Source organism: Aquarana catesbeiana, linkage group LG04 (genome assembly GCF_042186555.1).
Source record: "Aquarana catesbeiana isolate 2022-GZ linkage group LG04, ASM4218655v1, whole genome shotgun sequence".
Lineage (NCBI taxonomy): Eukaryota > Metazoa > Chordata > Amphibia > Anura > Ranidae > Aquarana > Aquarana catesbeiana.
Genome location: NC_133327.1, coordinates 151,086,420 through 151,110,286, shown reverse-complemented (window position 1 = coordinate 151,110,286; position 23,867 = coordinate 151,086,420). Strand labels below are relative to the sequence as shown.

The window sequence follows — 23,867 nt, the reverse complement described above, 5'->3', positions numbered from 1 at the left end:
TGCCCGCTGAAGAAGAGATTACCGGGGTTATGGCAGGCAGATACCCCTCTTCAAACACCCGACTTATATAGGCGTGCGGCGGTCCGGAAGTGGTTAACAACTGGTAAAGCCTTGAGCGGTGATGTCACCCATAGGCTTCGATGGCCCATCTGTTGTCTGCGATCCCGTGTCTCTGCAGCAGGGACACTGGGTGACAGAGGGGAGCCAGATGGACTAGAGTGACCTGAAAGTATACACAGCTCTCTACAAAAGTTACTTAGTATAGGTGTTAGGAGGGGCGGGACAGTTTAAGATTAGTTAGGAAAATAGCAGGAATTCCATTTTAACTGTTCGTTCTTACACCTGCTTTTTTACAGCATGCTGTAACATTTAAAACAAACATTTTGTTTTACAAATAATCATTTAGTGCACATCACACCCCAAGGATTTCTAAAGCAGTTTGAGCTGCTTGTAGCTCTAAAATGTTTTCTGCTCACATAGCAGCCCTCCACACCTAATTTCCTCTCCCCCTCCTCCACCTAGTGCTTTCTACTGGCTAAAGAAAAATGCCTGAAGCTGTAAAACGCTTTAAAAAAAATGACCAAAAACGCCAGTAAAATCGCTACGCTCAGGAGTGGATGGAGCCTAAAAGAAGCACAACAGCCTGTTTTTCTCTCTGCCTTGACTCATTCCCTTGTGGGTTCATTTCAGCTTGAGCTACCAATTTCTGTAAACAACCTGCTTCCTTCAGCGAACCTGAGGAGAATATTCGGATGATGGGGAAACCGCCCCGCTGCTGTAGACCCTCTCCTCAGGGCCCACTAACAGGCCAGGTTTTATGTATTACCTTGGGGAGATGCAGACTGCAATCGCTGAGCAGCAAATGATATTACCTGTGATGTATTTCAGTTATCTTGAAAACCTGGCCTGTTAGTGGGCCCTGAGGACAGGGTTGATGACCACTGCTTTAGACCATGGGTTATATGTAGGAGGTGCATCAAAATTTCGTCCCCCAAAACATAGCAGTGTTTAAAGTGACAAAATATATAAATACAGCGCTCACAAACAGAGACCCATAATAGGTGACAAAAACATATAGTCCATATAAAAAAAGTGTTTCACAACTAAATACAGTCCATAAAAAAAAAGGTGCTTCACAACTAATGTGCGAAATCGCGGGGAATCGCAGGGAATCGCAGGGAATGCGCTCACAAACAGAGACCCATAGTAGGTGACAAAAACATTGCTTGCCCATTAAACATAGTAGGCGTAAAACTGATGTAGAAAGGGGACTCAAATCTTTAGAAAGAAATAAACAGATTGTGATCAGAAGTGGTGACAAAGGAGGGGGTTTGGTCATTCTTAACAAATCTGATTATTTAGCTGATCTCAATAAACTTGTCTATGATGCCGAAACCTATGAAAAATTGCGGGGTAACCCCACTAACAAATTTAAAGCCAAACTCAAACACTTGGTAAAAAATGCCCAGGACGAGGGTACTGTTACTAAGAAAGAGGCTAGGTACTTAGTATCTGATGCTCCGAGAGTACCAGTAATTTACCAATTGCCCAAAATGTATAAGAATCTGTCTAAACCACCCAGGAGACCCACTGTGAGTGGGGTGGATTGTTTGCCAGAATTGGTGAATACCTTGACAGTTTTCTACAGCCGTTGGCACAGAGCTGTCCAGCCTATATGAAGGAAAGCAAGGATCTTATGCAATTATTGCAGGGGATTGAGGTCAGTGATGAGCATCTTCTGGCCAGTATTGATGTCAACTCCCTATACACCAACATCCAACAGAAACATGCCATTGAGGCGGTAGTATGGGCTTTGAATAACACCAAAATGAAAAATAAACAAAAAGATTTCTTGGTACATTTCTTGGTACATGCCTTAGATCTAGTCATGAGTCACAATTTCTTCTGGCATGACAAACAGTTTTTCAAACAAAAAAGTGGCCATGGGGGCCAAGCAAGCCCCCTCAGCGGCAAATATTTTTATGGGTCACTGGGAAAAAGATGCCATTTTTGGTGGCAATTTACCCCAGCTCAAGTTTTAAAAGTGTTATATCAATGACATTTTCACTGTTTGGGCAGGATCAAGAGAGTCGTTCTTACAATTTTTGTCAAAAATTGGTGAGAACAGATTTGGCATTTCTTTCGCAGCAGTTTCTGACAATCTGAATATTAACTTCCTTGACCTTATTTTCAAGGATAATCATCAATTGTCCACCAAGACCTGTCACCATCCTCGATGGCTAAGTTCCATTCCCAAGAGCCAATTCATGAGAGTTAGGTGCAATTGCGCCAGGACTGAAGATTTTGATTCACAGTCGAGGGTCCTTTTTGATAGATTCATGGAAAAGGGTTATACCCAACGAGAGCTGAATAAAACCTTGCTCTCAGTAAGGAATATGAACAGAGATGATCTTTTTCAAGAAAACAGAGATAAATGATAGAGATTTTGGAATCGCTTTCATGACAGGTTTTACCGGCAATATAGACAAGTAGAAAAAATTATTCGCAAACATTGGCATTTATTGTTGAAGGACAATGATCTTGCTAAATCCCTACCTGATAAACCATTGTTTATCTACACGAAACCTACGGTTGAAGTTGGCATCTAATGTGGTTGATCCCCCCAAGACGACGGTCACCTTTTTGGACAAAGCTGTTTTTTCAGCTGTGGGAAGTGTGTAATGTGTAGAACATCTAAACAGAGTAAGGAAGACATTTGAGCTCAAATCCCACTCCTCTGGTGAGTCCTTTAAGATCAATAAGTGCATCACATGTGGGACCACCCATGTCACGTACCTCCTGTCCTTTCGGACTACAGTACGTGGGTAGGACCACCAGAGCTTTGGGGGTTCGTTTACGTGAACATGTCAACTGGATAAAAAAAAGGGTTTCAAACACCACAGCTTGTCTAACCACTTATTTATTTATTTCAGGTACTTATATAGCGCCGTCAATTTACGCAGCACTTTACATATATATTGTACATTCACATCAGTCCCTACCCTCAAGGAGCTTACAATCTAAGGTCCCTAACTCACATTCATACATACTAGGGACAATTTACACAGGATCCAATGAACCTACCAGCATGTCTTTGGAGTGTTGGAGGAAACCGGAGTATCCGGAGGAAACCCACGCAGGCACAGGGAGAACATGCAAATTCCAGGCAGGTAGTGTCGTTCAGGTTATTCCATGGTAGGGATCCCAGTAGTCTCACTTTTTGTGGCATTGATCGAGTTGAAGCCCATTGGAGAGGGGGCAATCTCAAGAGAGTCATATCTCGCAATGAAACTCAGTGGATTCATCGTTTGAGGACGATGAACCCTATGGGGTTGAACATTGAACTAGATCTTAATTGTTTCCTGTCCAGTTTTTAATTATATTTATTGGTCCGGTCAGGCTTTTATTCTATTTTTCATTTTTTTCTTCTTTTCTCATTTCCATTTTTTCTTTTTATTTTCATTTATTTTTTCTCTCATTTTTATTTCCATATTTATATTTATTTTTATGTTTAATTTTTATTTTATTATTTTCATTTGTATTTTATTTTCATTCTTTATTCTTCTGTGGTTTTTATTAGCATATTAAAGCATTGGAATGTTTATATGTTTTTTATTTGTTCCCACGACACCGCAACTGATATCTAATTATGTTGAGGTTTATCCAACCAATGTCATGGCGGTTTAGTCCCTCTTATGGAGTGTTCTCTATCCATGGGGGCGACATGTTTTCCTAACCAACAAATTGGCTACTGTATCTATCTGACTGGTGGAGGAAGGGGTGTGTACTTCTCTCTCTTTTGTGATTTAAGGAAGTCAGTTCCAATCTGAAGTTAGGTCCTTTGATGACGCTCTGTGGGAGGGCGAAATGCATTGACGTGACTCACTTCCGGCACTGACATCGCTTCCGATCCCGTAAGAACGCCCCCAATGGTGTTTGCTGCATCTTCTTACAATTTCAATGCCTTTTTTTAACTTACTTTTGTTAGTATACCTTTTTAGCGCAATAAATTTGCTTTCTTAGCATACTTCACTATTGGTCCCCCTTTTTTTCTTCCTTTTTGGGTACCTGTTTTGTATGGCTGAGCATTTACGTTGAAGGATCGTTTATCTCATTAGTGAACCTGCCATCCTGTGTCGTTCTCTGGATTCCTAAACACTTGGTCCCCATGTGACAAAAGAAAAGAAAAGGAAAAAAAAAGTGGAGGGGGCTACCAAGAATACAATAGCCAAGGCAGACCTGTGACTGCCAGGGGATCAAAGAGAAGGTGGTTCCTTTATTACAGAGGACCTTTTTGGGGAGTAACCACCTTGAACACAAGTGGAGGGCTCTGCATGGGCAAGAGCACCTGAAAAAGGCCCCTGAAGGACACAGGTGTTCACAGCAGGTGACAAAGAGCAACTTCTCATAAAGAGTGCACAGGTAATGCAAGTAAAGTGTTAGGAAAATGATGTACAAGGCAGAACTAGGACCTGCCAGGTATGAATGACAAGGTACTTGGCAATTTCAAAGAACCTGCAGGGTGAGGAACAGGAACAAGTTCTGGAATGGGGTTCCTTATCATACTAGATATGAACTACCAAACAGATTGCAGAGTATGGAGCAATCTGCATGCCACCAGGAAAGATGGGCACTCCACTTAGAGATTGGAATGTGCCTTACTGGTGAATATGAGGAAATGAAAGATGCTGGGATATCTAGATCAAACTTCTTGCAGAGCAGTCATACAGCTAGAAGAGGATAATTCAAAAGGGGGGTTGATTGCAGATAGTAGGGTAGAAACCCACCTCCGTAACTGCCTCAATGTATTCATTAAGGGATTTTAAAGAGGAACTCCCCTTTAAAGGGCGTAGGCAAAAGGCACCTTTCTCGGAGCAGAGTCAGCAAAAAAAGTTTTAAGCCATAAAAGTCTGCTCAGATGCACAGGACTTAAGGGCATTCTGGATATTTGATAAATCACTTTCTTCATGGTGGCTACGTAGAATATTAGGCCTGAGGGCAAAAGATGTCATCTTGCAGAAAAGGTAAAAATTGGAGTCTCCAAAGCCTATCAGCTAAATTCTTAAAGAAGGGAATGCCTTCAACAGAAACAGTAGATTGCTTATTTAGTACAAGAATGGACAGGTCCACAATGGGAACAGCCCATTTCTATCCAAACTCCTCTTCTATTTGTTATAAGCCAGCAAAGGAAAGAACAACCTTTTTGGACCAGTCATTATATAAATTCTACTTTGCTTAAACTCATAAATAGGAAAAAGCTGACTAGGAATTGCCTTCTTTTATGTCCTTATTGTTTTTTTGTGGAGGCTGTGCAGAACTGGGTGTGTCTAGCCAGAGACTAGTATGCCCTACCTCAATCAATGAGTCCACCAAAACCAGTACAGTGCATTCAGAAAGTATTCACGGGGCTTCACTTTTTTTCACATTTTGCTATGTTACAGCCTTATTCCAAAATGGATTAAATGAATAATTTCCTTTAAATTCTACAAACAATACCCCATAATGTCAACGTGAAAGAAGTTTGTTTGAAATCTATGCAAATTTATTAAAAAAAAAAAAAAAAAAAAAAAAAAAAAAAACATTTATATATGTACAGCCTTTGTCATGACACTCAAAATTCAGTTTAGGTGCATCCTGTTTCCACTGATCATCCTTGAGATGTTTCTACAACAACTTGATTGGAGTAAATTTAGTTGATTAGACATGATTTGGAACACACCTGTCTATATAAGGTCCCACAGTTAACAGTGCATGTCAGAGCAAGCCATGAAGTCCAAGGAATTGTCTGTAGACCTCAGACAGGATTGTATCGAGGCACAGATCTGGGAAAGGGTACAGAAAAATTTCTGCAGCATTGAAGGTCCCAGTAAGCACAGTGGCCTTCATCATCCATAAATGGAAGAAGTTTGGAACCACCAGGACGACTCAGAGTGGGCCGCTCAGCCAAACTGAGCAATCAGGGGAGAGGGGCCTTAGTCAGGGAGGTGACCATAACCCAATTGGTCACTCTGACAGATCTCTAGCATTTCACTGTGGAGAGAGGAGAACCTTCCAGAAGAACCACCATCCTTGCAGCACTCCCCCAATTGGGCCTTTATGGTAGAAAGGCCAGATGGAAGCCACTCCTCAGTAAAAGGCACATGACAGCCCCACCTGGAGTTTGCCAGAAGGCACCTGAAGGACTCTCAGACCATGAGAAACAAAATTCTCTAGTCTGATGAAACAAAGGTTGAACGCTTTGGCCTGAATATCTGGTGGATACCAGGCACCGCTCATTACCTGGCCAATATCATCCGTACAATGAAGCATGGTGGTGGCAGCATCATGCCAGTGGCAGGAACTGTGAGACTAGTCAGAATCGAGGGAAAGATGAATGCAGCAATGTACAGAGACATCCTTGCTAAAAACCTGCTCCAGAGCGCTCTGGACCTCAGACTGGGGGCGAAGGTTCATCTTCCAACAGGACAACAAACCTAAGCACACAGCCAAGATAACAAAGGAGTGGCTACGGGACAACTCTGTGAATGTCCTTGAGTGGCCCAGCCAGAGCCCAGACTTGAACCAGATTGAACATCTCTGGAGAGATCTGAAAATGGCTGTGCACCGACTCTCCCCATCCAACCTGATGGAGCTTGAGAGGTCCTGCAAAGAAGAATGAGAGAAACTGTCCAAAAATAGGTGTGCCAAACTTGTAGCATCATACTCAAAAAGACTTGAGGCTGTACTTGCTGCCAAACGTGCTTCAACAAAGTATTGAGCACAGGCTGAGAATACTTATGTACATGTGATTTTTTGCATTTTTTTTCTTAATACATTTGTAAAGATTTCAAACAAACTTCTTTCAAGTCGTCATTATGGGGTATTGTTTATAGAATTGAGGGAAATAATGAATTGAATCCATTTTGGAATAAGGCTGTAACATAACAAAAAGTGGAAAAAGTGAAGCGCTGTGAATACTTTCTGGATGCACTGTATATGGAAACACCGTCATTGCGAGTTCTGTTCAGGGTCCCCTGAAGGGGTCTTCAATGTCTGGATGCCATAGAAATGGACTCTAGCCCCGGACTTCTATTGCACCTCGCAACTAATTCGATCATTGCACCATGTGCCAAGGTTACATTGCATAGTGTGAGACCATCCAAGCAAATAACTTTCCACTTCTAAGTCTTCATTTGCGTAAGCAATAATTGGGCCCACACAGGGTGCCCAAGCATGTGTGGGATGATCCTTAAAAAGAAGTTGAAAAAAATCTATTGGTGCTGGGAGTAATGGTGTCTGCAGTAGAAATCTACTTACGGCTTATGCCATCAACTATATTTTAAAGCTGTTATCTAATTTTTTTTAAATGACTACACAGGTCTACGAAAAGCCAGCTAAATATCACACAATGGTCAGACATGGTGACACGTTCCAATTGCACACTCATGTTGTTTGAGCACTTTCCAAATATCAACAAAGTGTGCACATATCATTGCTTGGGAAAACATTCTACCGTCTAAAGAATGTCCCCACTACTAGGTTATCCTGAAACAGAAAAGCTTTCGTACAGTCAACAGTGCCTATACATGCAAATAGAATTTACATGGCAAATACAGGGGAATGCTTAGTACAGAGTGCAATAAAATGCAAACTTGTCAGAGAGGCAAGAAAAATAAATATTGCGTGACTTGAGTTTGGAATACCAAGCAAGCAACAAATGAGCATTTATAGAAAAGAGAGAGAAACACATAGGCTGCGGCTTATGTTAACCCCTTGCTACCGACTGTAAACATATATGCAGCCTCACGGAATTGGGTCTTTTTCTGCGAGGCCGCATACATGTGCTTGTGCTGAGAGCACGCTGCACAGTGCACTCCCAGGACAGAGACTGGGCCTCTCACCGAGAGGCTCTGAAAAAGAAGGCCAGTCCTTCAAAACGCTTCAGCCTAAGGGGTCTCATCCAGGACCCCCCAACTCCCAGGTTCTGTGACTCGAGCAACCAATGAGAGATGGCCACACATGTGGCCCAACAAACGTGTTTTTAACTTACGTTTGTGAGTAGACATCTTTATTTTATTCACATCTTTTAATAAACCTGTTGGATAATGCACTAGGCCAGTGCACCCTCTTATCTTTTTCTCTTACTGAGAGATCTGGGTCTAGTACTAACAATATGCAACAGGAAGGCCCAGTTCTTGAGCACCTGATCACTGTGATAGCCTCTAATTGGCTATCACAGTGATCAGTCACTGTACAGCCCCCCCCCCCCCTGTATGTTCTTCCTTGCTAGAGAAGAAAAATGAAAACAAAGGTGTATATTAAAGAAAAAACTAAAAATGCACACCACTGTTTCTAGGTCCTACTACAGGTACAAACATACCCATATTGTCAGGAGCAGGACCATTTGTTTTGGGTCGTACTTCGGTAGTAAAATATGGTAATAGCAAGAAAAATACATCTAAATGAAAAGAAAATATTTTATTTTTTCATTTTGGGCCTAAAAAGAACAGGCGATATACCGATTACTATTTATCAAAGCATATGAAAGCCAAATTGGTCCTGAAAAAAAACAAAACAAAACAAAAAAAAAAGGGATAATCCACCAGGATACACTAGGTAGTTGCGATGATATGTACACTTTTACTAACGCATGTCAAAGTTGCAAAATTGTGTTCCAGCATTAGAATTTGTTTTACCCTCCGTCATGAAAGGGCTCAAGTATTTCAGAAAATTACATGCGTCTCACAGCACAGGTTTCCTTAACTGTGTGATAAAGTCAGTGCTAAGATGGATTTTCACTAAAAGAAGCGCATTACTAATGCTGGCCTTATTACATAATCTGTAGCAAGCCACTTATTAACAATGACAATAAAAAGGCGGATTATGAATTACCTGTAATAGAGAAAGCTCGGAAGCGAGGATACTTGTGGCTACACACTTATATAGCAGGAGTATGCTAGCTCCATCTATAAGACTCCTTTCACACTGGGGCAGTTTTCAGGCTCTTTAGCGCTAGAAAAAGCTTCTGCAAAGCACCTGAAAACCACCTCCCATTCATTCCAGTGTGTCTTTTTCACACTGGGGCAGTGCGCTTGCGAAATGTTCTGAAAGGTCCTGCAAGCAGCATCTTTGGGGCGGGTTGGGAGCACTGTATTTAGCGCTCCCAAAACGCCCTTCCCATTGGAATGAATGGGCAAGCGCTTTGAAAGCAGCGAAAAACGGGAGTTTTTAACCCTTTTTTGGGTTAAAAGCTCCCCGCTAGCGGCCGAAAAGCTGCTAAAACGAGCAGCGCTTTAGCGCTAACGGCCGATGCTTTCAATGTAAAAGGGGTCTAAAAGGTAATTTATAATCAATTCATATTGTCAATATTGGCATCCTAAACTCTTTTTTTACACACATTTGACAAGCATTTTTCATTATTCATCCCAACACAGATTGGTCTTTTAATCTGTTCCATCCCATTAACAGTGATTTTAAAGCCCTCCTTTTTTCTTTAATTAAAATAATAAATGTCATACTTTCCTGCTCTGTGCAATGGCTTTGCACAAAGCAGCCCCTAACCTCCTCTTCTTGGGTCACCCACCGGAGTTCCTGGCTTCTCCTGCCTGCTCCCATAGAAAGACGCTTTCTATGGGGGTACTTGTGTAGGCTCGCTTCCAAGCCTCGCTGTCTGCATCTATTGACAAATACAGCGGGGCTTGGCCCCACCCTCCCCTGCTCCCTCGTCATAGGATTTGATTGACAGGAGTGGAAGCCAATGGCCAATGCTGCTATCAATCTGCCCAATGAGGAGGGACAGAATCAGGAGAGCCGTTGCCCTCGTACACTTTGCTGGATTGAGATCGGGAGTCAGGTAAATAAGGGGGGGGGGTCCTCTCTACCAGAAGGATTTTTACCTTAATGCATGGAATGCATTAAGGTAAAAAAGAAAACGTAAACATTTAGAACCACTTTAAGCCTTGATAATTTCTAAGATATGCTTAATTTTGAGGTTGTCTTACCTTCTACCAAAAATCAAGGCCTATACAAACTTATCTGCTGGCTTAAGAATGTTTTGCTACAAAGTTTTAAACAAATATGTATGCAATGCAGCTTAAAAGAGGAGCTCCAGAGTCCCACAAAAAAATTAAAGGTCAGCAGCTATAAATACTGTAGCTGCTGACTTAATATAAGAACACTTACCTGTCCAGGGATCCAGCGATGTTGGCACCCAAGCCGATTCTTCCATCGGCTTTGGGTGCAGGCGCCGAACATGTTCATATATTGCTGTGATGATCTGAGCCGGAAGTGGGAGCAGGTACTTGTCAAAACCAGGTAGCCGCCGCCCCAAAAAAGTGCTAAATGTGACAGTGCAAATAAGTGGAGCTCCACTTTAAAGCTTAGCCGCTTTCATTAGTCTTATGCCAATTATTTTTACTCCATGTGATTTGCTTCAGTTCAAAGCACTTTTTTATGCCTAATATACTTTGATTTTAGTGTTTAAAGTTAAGATATTTTTTAAATGTATCTGAGTGTGTGTGATATATACACATATACAGACAACTTTTTTTTTATTTGGTAGTATTAATGAAGTGGGAAGTGTGTTAACCCCTGTAACATGTTGGCAGTTATATGTGATCATTAAAGTGATTTGACTCATTCACCTCTATTACTTTTTATGTTTAGGATCTTTAGGAAATAGTGTTGTAGGAAAAGCTGGTCCATGACAGATTAGTGTCAATATGAGTAAAAGAGCAAAACTGAAGTAGAAGCTGCCATTTTTACCAACCTCAATTTCTCTAAGTTTGGCACGTTTTTCTTCACTCATTTCAGAATATTTAAATGATTTAGAATCCGACATATCATCTCTAATTGGGTTGGAGTAGTAATGTTGATCCTCTGATTTAGAACTCTGTGTATCCTCTTCATCATCACTCTCCTCCTCTTGACTATAATGAAACAAACATATGCGTGATTATAAAGGTTTAGAAAGACTTGTCATGATACAAAATATTGATGCTGACAAGTTTAGGTAGGAACAAGGTCCTGAGCTGGCACACCTATTCCTAGTTTACCACGTTTTTAATCTGTAACCTTGAACAAGCATGTGCACCACTTAATTCTTGCTCAGGCTAAAGCCCTGTACACACGGGCTGAATGACAGGAAACAACTGCTGGTTAAAAATTCTGGTTAAAAATATAAAAAAATAATGGCCAACATTCAGCCCATGTGTATGTCGGACATGCATGCTGGAAAACCTGCAGCCGGCCAACTCCCGATCAGTGCCAATGGCCGAGGGGGGGGGGGGGTGGGGGCACCGGAACACAACATCTCAGCGGGGGAGATTGCTGAACTAACCTTGCATACAGTACAGCTGCTCCAAACCGGAACTGTCAGCCCACTGGATTGCACAGAAAGAACTGTAGTGTGTACCTGGCTTTAGTAATTCACCAAGTACAAAAGCAATAATGAGGATTTAACATAGGAAAAGCCATAGGGCGTACACCGTTAAAAACCACAATGACAGCTTCCATAACATGTTTAGGGGTTTAAGCACGGTCCCCAAGGCCTGTTGGAGCTTTGACCACACATGCCGCAGTATTAGAAGAAAGCTGCACGGCGTCAATTGTTTTTTCAAGCAGGTCTCCCCATATGGTGACCTAAGGCCAGTTACATTACACTAGCTACTGTGCCTGCAATCCCGCCATTTTAGTGTGCTTGGGCTGGGCACTCCACCTTTGCTTCAAGAGAGCACAAACACTGGGATTGCACGCACAGTAGCTAGATTCCCTGTGTGCAAAGGACCTAAGAGTGAAGTTTTTCTCACCAGTGGTGATGTTTTATGACATGACACAACAGACTTATTTACAGGCTGTACAAACAGTTTTGCCAACACTTTTCTGTACAAAAGATTAAAAAAATATTTATGCAACGGTGCCAGATAAATCAAATCGACGCCCTTAATAATTAGAATCATGCATGTGTATAACAATTATTCTACTATCAGAAGATGAATTGCGAGGTAATTTATTTATTTTTTTAAAATAAATCTACAGCTACAGCTAAATCAACAGATTGACTTTTCTGGCAGTTTCTTTACATACAGTCGTGCTCGCAAGTTTACATACCCTGGCAGAATTTATGATTTCTTGGCCATTTTTCAGAGAATATGAATGATAACACAAAAACATTTCTTTCACTCATGGTTAGTGTTTGGCTGAAGCCATTATCAACTGTGTTTACTCTTTTTAAATCATAATCACAGAAACTACCCAAATTAGCCTGATCAAAAGTGTACATACCCTGGTGATTTTGGCCTGATAACATGCACACAAGTTGACACAAAGGGGTTTGAATGGCTATTAAAAGTAACCATCCTCACCTGTGATCTGTTTGCTTGTAATTAGTGTGTGTGTATAAAAGGTTGATGAGTTTCTGGACTCCCGACAGACCCTTGCATCTTTCATCCAGTGTTGCACTGACGTTTCTGGATTCTGAGTCATGGGGAAAGCAAAAGGATTGTCAAAGGATCTGCGGGAAAAGGTAGTTGAACTGTATAAAACAGGAAAGGGATATAAAAAGATATCCAAGGAATTGAGAATGCCAATCAGCAGTGTTCAAACCCTAATCAAGAAGTGGAAAATTAGGGTTTCTGTTGAAACCAAACCACGGTCAGGTAGACCAACTAAGATTTCAGCCACAACTGCCAGGAAAATTGCTCAGGATGCAAAGAAAAACTCACAAATAACATTAGGTGAAGTACAGGACTCTCTGAAAACGTGGTGTGGCTGTTTCAAGATGCACAATAAGGAGGCACTTAAAGAAAGATGAGCTGTATGATCGAGTCGCCAGAAGAAAGTCATTACTATGCAAATGCCAAAGTATCCCACTTACAATACGCCAAACAGCACAGAGACAAGCCTCAAACCTTCTGGAACAAAGACATTTGGAGTGATGAGACCAAAATTTAGCTTTTTGGCCACAAGCATAAACGCTATATTTGAAGAGGAGTCAACAAGGCCTATGATGAAAGGTACACCATTCCTACTGTGAAACACGGAGGTGGATCGCTGATGTTTTGGGGATGTGTGAGCTACAAAGGCACAGGAAATTTGGTAAAAAATGATGGCAAGATGAATGCAATATTTTATCAAAAAATACTGGAGGAACATTTGCATTCATCAGCCAGGAAGCTGCGCATGGGACGTACTTGGACATTCCAACATGACAATGATCCAAAACACAAGGCCAAGTCGACCCGTCATTGGCTACAGCAGAATAAAGTGAAGGTTCTGGAGTGGCCATCTCAGTCTCCTGACCTCAATATCACGGAGACACTCCTTGGGAGATCTCAAACATACAGTTCATGCAACACGGTCCAAGAATTTACAGGAACTGGAGGCTTTTTGCCAAGAGGAATGGGCAGCTTTACCATCTGGGAAGAAAAAGAGCCTCGTCCACAAATACCACAAAAGACTTTAAGCTCTCATTGATGTTAAAAGGGGCAATAAACGGCATTAAGAACTGGGGTATGTAAACTTTTGAACAGGGTCGTTTGGGTAGTTTCTGTTGCCATTATGATTTAAAAAGAGTAAACACAGTTGATTGATAATAAATGGCTTCAGTCAAACACTAACCACGAGTGAAAGAAACGTTTGTGTTATCATTCATATTCTCTGAAAAATGGCCAAGAAATCATAAATTCTGCCAAGGTATGTAAACTTATGAGCACAACTGTACATTCTTTGGCAAGTTCTTAATCACACAAATGGTACTAGCAACAAATCAAACAGATTTCCACTGATGCTTAGCAAGACCAAATCTATGGAACTTTTGTTGGTGTACAGTTAAGTAACTACAATAAGCCCTCTTTACATACTTTTGATTTTCTTCCTCATCAGACTCTTCATGCTGGTCAAACAATTCCCACTTGGATGTGGTGACCGCTAAAATAAAGCAAAAATAAATTTTATTTGGCAACATAACTTGCATTCCCACATTTTTTTTTTTTTAGTCATTAAGTTATCCCATACTTCCGATACATTGAGAATCATTCAATGCTCATATGTAAAAGTGTTGGTTACTCCCCTTCATGGCAGTGTAGAGGATTTCCTTAGCAGTAATTACCTTGCGACTCCAGCTCTGCTTCATCTACAGCCTCCCATTTAGATGGTGCTACTTTAAAAATGGGCTCATTCTTTTTAGAATCTTCAGAAATGTCCACTTTCAATAAAAAAGAAAAAAAAAAAAGATAGGTTTTATGCAGCAATCAGACTCCTGACATACAATAAGTTTGATTTTGAAGTAGTATTATAAAAATTCTCTCTTACGTGGAACTCCATCCAGATCATCATCAAGAGCTTTTATAGGCACGCCATCCAAGTCATCAAGTGGAGCTATATCAAGTGGAATTCCATCCACATCTTCCAGTGGAGCCCCATCTAACTCTTCTTCAATTGGAGCACCATCCAAATCATCTATTACCTCCTATGAGCACAAGAGAATTGTCTGCTATTGTCTTGCATTATGGACAAAGCAAAGACTTGTGTAGAATTTTGATATTTAGCTTATATTTTACTATTGTGATGCTTACAAGGACCTGCAAGCATATACACACACACATTAAAACAGGGTACTTTTTATGGGAATAGAAGCAGTATTTGAGCCAATCTTTAGCCTTCCACCAGGATTTGTTTACAATTTCAAACTGGTGTGGGCAAACCCATGATCACCCAGTCTAAACTAAGAAAGTCCAGTGAATTTTTATACAAAAATCTAAATTTATCTGCAAGCGATCATTATTAATATGCACTTACCTCAGTATCCTTCTCATCAATATTTACAAGACCAAGGAAAATATTTTGCAGTTTGATTAAAAAGGGTTCAGGATAAATAGTCCAGTCTTCCCAGGCCCGGAAGCAGGCCATAACACGTTGCTGCATAAAAAGAATATAGTATATTTCTTTATTCAGTCTCCAACATTTCCTGCAATGAGCCAGGAATCATATAATAATACCAACAATGTTCACATTAAGACTTAGGAGAATATGTAAATGCTAAAGTTTTAGTTCCACCTGAACTGGAACATTAAGGGTAGATTAACATCTATGTGGGTGCAGGAGTGCATGTAAATCGCTCAACTAAAATGTGATGTCCATATACCCAGTAAAGTGACTGGCCTCAGGTGATACAATGATGAAACAAATTCTCCTATATAAGTCGTACCTGTCTATCTGCAGCCCTTTCTTCTATACAGCCATTCAAAGCCCATAATTTTAAAGGCTGTCTGAGAGTTCAGAAAAAAAGGAGGCTGAGAGCTGAAGTTACACTGCAGAGCTCAGGGAGGAGAGCTCTGAGAGCTGAGGGGTGGGAAGGGAAGGGAAGGGACACCCCCCCCACCCCCGGAAACACCCCCCCCAATGACACAAACAGAGCTGAGGCTGACAATGATCCCTCCCCTGCCATCATTTTTCTCTTGTTGTCAGGAATACCTGTCAAAAGTGATTCATGGTGATAGAGGAACGAGGCAGCAGACAGAACTGACACTTGGTGCTCTTAATTGAGACACTATAGAGGGATATGCTTTGCTCATATTTAATTTCTGAGGTTTACAACCACTTTAAGACACACTAGGGTGCCAATATTTGTTAATGGACCACCAACGCATTGCAAACTGCAACGTGTTTTCCTGTGTTGGGAAACGCATAGCACTATGCAGTTGTCCTGTTGCTGTGATTTTGGAAAAAAGGTACAGGGTCCTTTTGTCCAGATTTTCCCGCAGGTACAGTAGACCAGTCAAATGACTGGGCTGCTGTGCCAGCGCAAACACAGCTGCAGGAAAATCGACATAGTGTGAATCTAGCCTAAGTACTAGAACAGTACTCCAAACTTCCATCTTTAAAGAGACCCTGTCACCAACATAAAATTGTAGGTAAAAAGCACAGAAAATCATGTATTATAAAATGCTTATTTGCAGGGTTTTGCTTACCCAATCATTTATTCACTGAAACATGCCTTTGATCTTTATATGGAATTTGAGCACCCCAGGTGGTGTCAATTCCCTAGCACCACCCTCCCCCCTACTACCACGCCATAGCCCTCTCTATGTCTGGAACTAATGACTGTCTGTAATGGATGGGCTCCTCTGCCAGGTGAGAGATTCTATGTGTGTTCTGCTTTTAACCCACTTATTTGAAAATACTGAATTTTCATGCTGACCGTAAAAAAACGTACATATACGTCGGCAAAATGGCACTACTGCGCAGGATCATGTACCTAGTACAGGATCTAGTGGATCCCGCACTTCTGGGTAGGGTGAATGCAGGTGCGCCGCCAGCAGCCCACACCTGCTGTGTATAATCCCCGCTGATCGGCGAGTTCTGCGGACTCTGTGTCTGCCGGCACCCACTGATCCTTTGGTACTGAGAGAGAACAGCAGTCTGCCTATATAAACAACAAAGATCGCCGTTCTGTCAGTAGGGAAGGCATGCAAAGCAGGAACACTGATCTTTGCCTTCTTCCATTAAAAGCACCTCCCACACTACACATAATCACTAGCTAGGCACACAGTTAACCCTTTGATCGCCCCTGTTAACCCCTTCCCAGCCAGTGTCATTACTACAGTGACAGTGCATATTTTTTAACACTGATCACTGTATAAGTGTCACTGGTCCCCAAAAAGTGTCAAAAGTGTCAGGATGTCCAATGCATTATCGCAGTCCCGCTATAAGTCGCTGATCACCGCCATTACTAGTTTAAAAAAAAAAAAAAAAGAAAGAAATATCCCATAGCTTGTAGACACTACAACTTTTGAACAAACCAACCAAAAATATGTAGCAGAACACATATTGGCCTAAATTGATGAAGAAATTTGTTTTTATTTATTTCAATGTATTGTTTTTGGTATAAGTATTTGGTACAGATCCAACAGTCTGTACAGAGTAAGCCAAATACATGGATCAACAATAAGGCAAACTGGTATCCAATAGAAATTATAAAACAATCAGTGAAGATGTGACATTGTGTACTGATTTCTTATTCTTCTTATTGTACCGAGATACGCTCCAGCAACAAAGTGTTGATAACAAAAGTCACATCATACATATGGGACGAGACATCCAAGATGGAGACGAAAAAGAGGAGGAAAAGGGAGTGGGGGAATGTAGAAAGAGAAAGAAGTAGTAAAAAAGGACACACCAGGTTATTAAGAAAGGTGACAAAGTCACATCACGGAAGGAAATTTGATGTTTTCAATTTTTTAATATGTTTTATAGCAGAAAGTAAATAATAGTTTTTTTGTTCAAAATTGTCTTTTTTTTATGTTTATAGCGCAAAAAGAAAAAAAAAAAATAAAAGAAAAAACGCAGAGGTGATCAAATACCACCAAAAGAAAGCTCTATTTGTGGGAAAAAAAAGGACATCAATTTTAGCAGCATTTTTTTTTTTTTTTTTAAAACAAAACAAAACTCCAAGTACAAAGCTAAACACACATACATTATGTCACCAAAAGTATTGGGACGCCTGCCTTTACACGCACATGAAATATAATGCCATTGTGCACTGGTCCAAATCATTTGGTGGAGGGGGGATTATGATGTGGGGTTGTTTTTCAGGGGTTGGCTTGGCCCCTTAGTTCCAGTGAAGGGAACACTTAAGGTGTCAGCATACAAAGACATTTTGGACAATTTCATGGTCCCAACTTTGTGAGAACAGTTTGGGGATGGCCCCTTCCTGTTCCAACATGACTGCACACCAATGCACAAAGCAAGGTCCATAAAGACATGAATAAGCGGGTTTGGGGTGGAGGAATTTAACTGGCCTGCACAGAGTCCTGATGTCAACTCCATAGAACACCTTTGGGAAGAATTTGAGCGGAGACTACGAGCCAGGCCTTCTTGCCCAACATCAGTACCTGACCTCACAAATGCGCTTCTGGAAGAATGGTCAAACATTCCCATAGACACACTCCTAAACCTTGTGGACGGCCTTTCCAGAAGAGTTGAAGCTGTTATAGCTGCAAAGGGTGGGGCAACTTAATATTGAACCCTACGGACTAAGACGCCATTAAAGTTCATGTGCGTGTAAAGGCAGGCGTCCCAATACTTTTGGTAATATAGTGCATCTATGAAGTTCCTAAACTGCCAATGAATTTGTAATTCTGGTAAACCAGTCTTATGATCTAGAAACCACTGCCAGACAGCACAACCAGGTCAAACTTCCCTGTCCTCTATGAAGTCTGCATTACAGCTGAAAGTACACCCTGGCCTGGGCCCCCCCCCCTTGCCCCCTTTTGAACAGTGATAAGTGGTACAATGATGAGTTATAATAATCATATTCAGAGAAAACGCAGTGCTGCTCCTCTATTTCTCAGTCCGAGTGCTGATGTAAAGATAAATTCTGGTGTTTTTGCCAACTTACTGTATATTCAAAAAACACACAGTATGACTTTAATGAAACTAAAAATAGATTAAAATGTTTTTAGTTTCCGTGTAAAATTTAATAACCAACTTGATGAGCTTTTGGAATATGACGAATGTTTGTAAATAATATTTAAAAACAAATCTGCATTTCCGTGACAAGAAATGATCATGTTACACAAGTGAACACACAAAGTTCTTACAAGAGTTAACACAGATAAAGTTCACAACTGACCTTAAAATTTTCTGACTGCAAATGTCCTTGTATGGCTCTGTAGGCAGCATTCAGATCAGCAAAGACTTGGCCTAATTTAGTTTCAAAGCTAATGAGGTAAACAGAGATGTTAATTTATTTCACATGTCTAGGACAGATACACCACATCAAAAATGGTTAAGGATACGGATTACACATTTATTTGATAAATCAATACGGTTTTAAAGTAGAATACTTCCATCTTTTGCTTTTACCTATAGGCAAGCCTGTAATAAGGCTTACCTATATAGTGTAAATATCTCCTAAACATGCGCTGTTTAGGAGATATTTACATTACATGCAGCCAGTGACATAACTAGTGCATGCACTCTGAAGAAACGGCCACCCGTACCATTCCTTTAGAGCCCTGTGCCGTGAACGGCTGCACGTGACACCATTGTGGCTCCCGCCAGTCAGACAGCCTGCAAACCCGGAAGCAAGACGGGTGAAGATGGGAGCCCCAGCAACACTGACTTCTCGGCACGGGAGGGCTTTGTTTTAAGGTAAGTTCACCATAATGTGCTAATATGCGATGCATACTAGCACATTATGGCTTTACCTTGCAGGTTCTGAAAAAAAAAAACAATTAAATTAAGCTGATCTCTTAAATTATAACCAAAGGCAATTTTTTTGTGTGTTTTTTTTGTTTTAGTTTAACAGTGGAAAGGGATTAGAACACATAAGTTTTTCTATTGCTGTCTTTGTCCCTTTTAGGGAGATTCACCCTCTCTATCTGTCCTGTCCCAAATTTTGGGTTGTCTCCAGAACAGAAATAGGAGGGGAAATCTTCCAATTGGGACACTAGTTCTGGTGACAACCAGGAATTCCTTAACTTGAGGGTATTTCTCCTCACTTACTGTTTTGGCTATTTGCCTTTAGTTGTACTTTAAGGCCCCTTTCATACTAGTGCGACTTGTCCTGCAACTTGGGAATGCAAAGTCACATGACAAGTCACCCCCTATGATTTCCAATGATAACCATTCATATATGTGCGACTTCAAGTCGTGCCGACTTCAAAGCAGTCCCTGTACTACTTTGGACCTACTTTATTTCAGGTACTTATATAGCGCTGTCAATTTATGCAGTGCTTTACATATACATTGTACATTCACATCAGTCCCTACCCTCAAGGAGCTTACAATCTAAGGTCCCTAACACACATTTATACATACTAGGGACAATTTAGGATCCGATTAACCTACCAGCAAGTCTTTCATGCGAGTTGAGGTTTATAGACCTCAGGTTTACACAGGCATTCCCTGAAATCACGGTAAAATCGTGGCAGTGTTAAAAAGAGCCTAAAGTGGTAACCCAAAAAAAAAAAAAAAAACACTAAGCCCCTCTCTTTTATGCAGGCATCCTACGCTGTGTAAGTGTTTGTGGAAAACGAAGCCTCTAAATACCTCTTTCAGGTCTGTTCTGGCCGGTGACGTGATCTCCGGCCACTCTCCTCCCCAAGGGTAGCCTAAGGGCTACAGTGGGAGGGGCTGAGGGGACAAGCACAGCGGTCATGTGACGTCAGAGGGGATCTCGGCACCGTTCCTGCTGTAGCACTTATATGGGAGTAGGAGAGCGACCGGAGGTCACATGACCAGCCAGAACAGATCTGAAAAAGGGTATTTAGAGGCACTGTTTTCTACAAACACTTACACAGTGTAGGAAGCCTGCATAAGAGATATGGCAGTGATATTTTTTCTTAGTTTACAACAACTTTAAGGCAAAAAGCAAAGCACAGTGTTGCACAGCAGTCAATTAGAATACATCTTAGATAGATCTGATTTAAAGGACAACAGAACCCCCAGCACCTGACTGAAGGCCACCAGCTCAAAATACTTATATATTTTTTGATCCAGTGATTTTTTGCTGTGTAGCTCTGACCACAGCTGCACAGCTTTTCCAGTGAAAATGCTCCGATGAATACTTACAGGTAAGCCATACTCTGCAGGACTGCCAGCGACAAACATGGGTAGGACTTACCCCTAAGAACGAAAGGGGCTGAGGTATTCCACGTGTGTTAGGAGGAAGACCTGGCGGGGACATTTTCACTGGAAAAGTTGTGATTTGCTGGACAGGGCCACACAGCAAAGATTGCTGGATTATGGAGGACAGTAAGTATTTGAAAAGGTAGGTTTCACTTCGATGCGTGGGTAAATTGATTAAAAGACAACTAAAGAGAAAGGTGCAGTTGTTTTTTGGTTAAAATCTTATTACCATAAACTACTGTGTACATAAGTACCTCTCTCTGCACTGCTGTATTTAACAGCATGTTGCAGTAGGGCAGGCTATAACTATTCACTAAATTAGTTGGCATGAGTGTGCTGTGGTTGTGACTCAGACACTGAACATCCTGGTGTGGCCAACTCATCAGTAGACAGATCAGCACAATAACCGATTAACACAAGATCTCTCTACTGTTTAGAAGCACCTTCAATGCCACAATGTGCAATGGCATCATTATGCACCTACAACCAATTAAATACCTGTAAACCACGTTACAAATACGTTTATTGCTAAACACAAACATTCTCATGTGAATAAACACACATTACATTTTTAAAACCACTCTTTAAAAAGGATAAGTTCACGTTTACAAAAAAAATAAAAAAAATAAATGTATATTTTTTGCAGGTAAAAAAAATATGCATTTATTATGTGTTTGTTAGGGACATGTAAAGCATTGCACCCACGAACAGTAAATTGTGGGTGTAATGCCATGGTCCTGCAGGCAGTCTGTCTGCCCACACCTTAGACACGAGCAGGCAGTTACACTCTAACAGGAAGCTCAAAGAACTACCTAAAGCACTCAACAGCTTCCTGGTAGTTCATTAAGAACTACAACCCGACAGCCGTAAAGGCTATGAATGAATGATGCGGCCGTCCCCTACAACACCACCAACCCTCTACTTGCTGTCAAAACAGGGGATCAGGGGAGTGTGGGGGCCGGTTCATTTGAATATGGGTGTAACATGTTACAAAAGGTGAACTTGTTCTTTAAAGCAACACATAACAATGAGACTCACAATTTTCTGTAGTATGATGCATTGGCAACTTTAGCAGATGAGTTATACAAGACATCAGACACCAGGTAAAGTCTGGCAATCTATAGGAAAAAAAGAAACAATCATGAAACTAATAATTTGGTAAATAACACATAAAATTCCAGTAAAATGGCAGACAACAAAAATTTGAGACGAGCTTGGACGAACTCCAAACTCTTCTCTATCTGAACTATTGCTTTCTTTCTTTTTTTATTATTTTTGAAAATTATCTGTGGGCCAAGCCATTCCCTACCCACAGCTCATGTAAACAAAGAAGCAGGCTGGAATGACCCAGCCTGCAGCACACTACAATAAAAACAAAAAAACAAACTTGGAGTTTAGCTAGAGTAGAGTTATGAAGGACACCCAAGCTCATCTCTAATATCAAATAGCAACATTTTCTCAACTGACTATGGATAATTCAAAAGCTTACACAAGCAAAAAGTGGAAAAAAAGGCCATAATAATAAATAATTTCACTACCCTGTCTGACAAAAAAAGTTTGAATAGTGGGGTTGGGTTTTAAGGCAGTCAATAGATAAACATGCATAAGCAATAAACATGGCAATACCTTTTTAGGGAGGGGGGTTTTCAAGATAGACAAAGACTCTGCTATGCAGTCTACAATCTCTTCTGCTGCTTCGGCATGGTTAAGACAGAACATCATGGCATCACCAATGTCATTTTTCCGTGGAGTTAATCCTCGTAACACCTCCTCTAATTTGTCTCTTTGTCTAAAACAGAAACTGATGTCAAAAGTACTAGACAAAATGTAAAAGTGATGGATAAAACAAAAAAATAACTCTAATAAAAGTAAAATGTGTACTAGGGTTGTCCCGATACCACTTTTTTAGGACCGAGTACAAGTACCGATACTTTTTTTCAAGTACTCGCCGATGCCGATTACCGATACTTTTTTTTTAATGTCACGTGACAGTTTTTTTTTTGCTATTTTTTTTTTTTTGGGGGGGGGGGGGGGTGAACGTTGTATGTGTGTGTGGTTTTTTTTTTGTTTTCTTTTACAATTTTTATTTTTTACAATAATATTTTTTTATTATTTATTGTTTTTTTTTTTTTTTTTAAATCAGCCCTGTTGGGGGGCTTTGGTGAGATATCAGGGGTCTTAACAGACCTCTGATATCTCCCCCTTGAAACAGAGAAAGAGACAGAGGATAGAGATTCCCCAGTCCCTTTCTCTGCAGCATCAGCTGCACTGAGAATGAATGGAGAGATGACAGCGGCTTCTCTCCATTCATAAACTGACACATCGTAATCACAGGAGATTACAATGTTTCAGTTATGTGAATGGACAGAGTCAGCTGACTCTATCCATACACAAAGGAAGGAGGGGGAGGACGGAGGAACTGAGGGGGAGAACGGAGGGAACAGATGAGAGAGGAATGCAGGGGACAGATAAGGATAGAGGAACGGAGGGGGAGAGATAAGGAGAGAGGAACGGAGGGGGAGTACGGAGGGGACAGATAAGGATAGAGGAATGCAGGGGACAGCGGAGAGGCACAGAGGAACGGAGGGGGCACGGAGGAGGATGCAGTGACAGTCAGCTGTGAGCGATCACCGCTGTATGTCACTAAAGCTGGTGAAAGCCGCTGGGGGAGAATCCTGTAACTCCCCCACGCGCCGATCACAGCTGTCCTCCAGGTATCGGGGGAAGCATCGGGAGCATTTGCCCGAGTACAAGTACTTGGGCAAATGCTCGGTATCGGTGCCGATACCGATACTAGTATCGGTATCGGGACAACCCTAATGTGTACCATCCAACAATATGCACTTAAAGTGGAACTTTACCCATAACAAAAATAATGTTCTTTAACAAGAATTATGCCATCAATATTAGTGTGTGCTGTAAACTGCCCCCAGCATTGTTACTGTTTCTTTTTGACGAAGGCTGCCATTTTGCTCCCCCTGAACAACAGTAAATCATTTTAAGGCTGTCAGCAGATCGGCCTCTACAAATTTGGCAGTGCCTAAAAATAGCAAGTAACTGAGCATGTGCAGAGTAGTGTATTACTAGATTTTAAACAGTATAGGCACTTGTTTTTAATGTTTTACATAGCTCTACCTGCAAAAGGGGCCAGCCTGAAGTGATCTAGCAGGGCTTAATTGTCTGATTAAAGTTCCACTTTAACAGGATTAGTCACTGGAGTTCTGACTGGCTGGGATGGCAACAAACGATAAGCTGAA

At 41.1% G+C, this 23,867-nt stretch overlaps 1 protein-coding gene across 7 annotated transcripts in view; it reads right to left on the bottom strand.

Moving 5' to 3' along the window:
- The window catches only part of U2SURP (U2 snRNP associated SURP domain containing), a 107,660-nt gene that overhangs the window by 25,250 nt on the left and 58,543 nt on the right, over positions 1 to 23,867 (bottom strand). For 4 of the 7 annotated variants that reach the window (XM_073625885.1, XM_073625886.1, XM_073625888.1 and 1 more), the window contains exons 15-22: positions 22,237 to 22,399; positions 21,649 to 21,728; positions 18,611 to 18,698; positions 14,776 to 14,895; positions 14,290 to 14,446; positions 14,087 to 14,182; positions 13,839 to 13,905; positions 10,748 to 10,907 (exon numbers count right to left, since the gene is read on the bottom strand). In XM_073625885.1, the coding sequence (XP_073481986.1) occupies positions 10,748 to 10,907; positions 13,839 to 13,905; positions 14,087 to 14,182; positions 14,290 to 14,446; positions 14,776 to 14,895; positions 18,611 to 18,698; positions 21,649 to 21,728; positions 22,237 to 22,399 (931 nt within the window). Of the gene's footprint in view, positions 1 to 10,747; positions 10,908 to 13,838; positions 13,906 to 14,086; positions 14,183 to 14,289; positions 14,447 to 14,775; positions 14,896 to 18,610; positions 18,699 to 21,648; positions 21,729 to 22,236; positions 22,412 to 23,867 lie in introns of all 7 variants that reach the window. The other 3 variants (XM_073625882.1, XM_073625883.1, XM_073625887.1) reach the window with 1 other exon arrangement.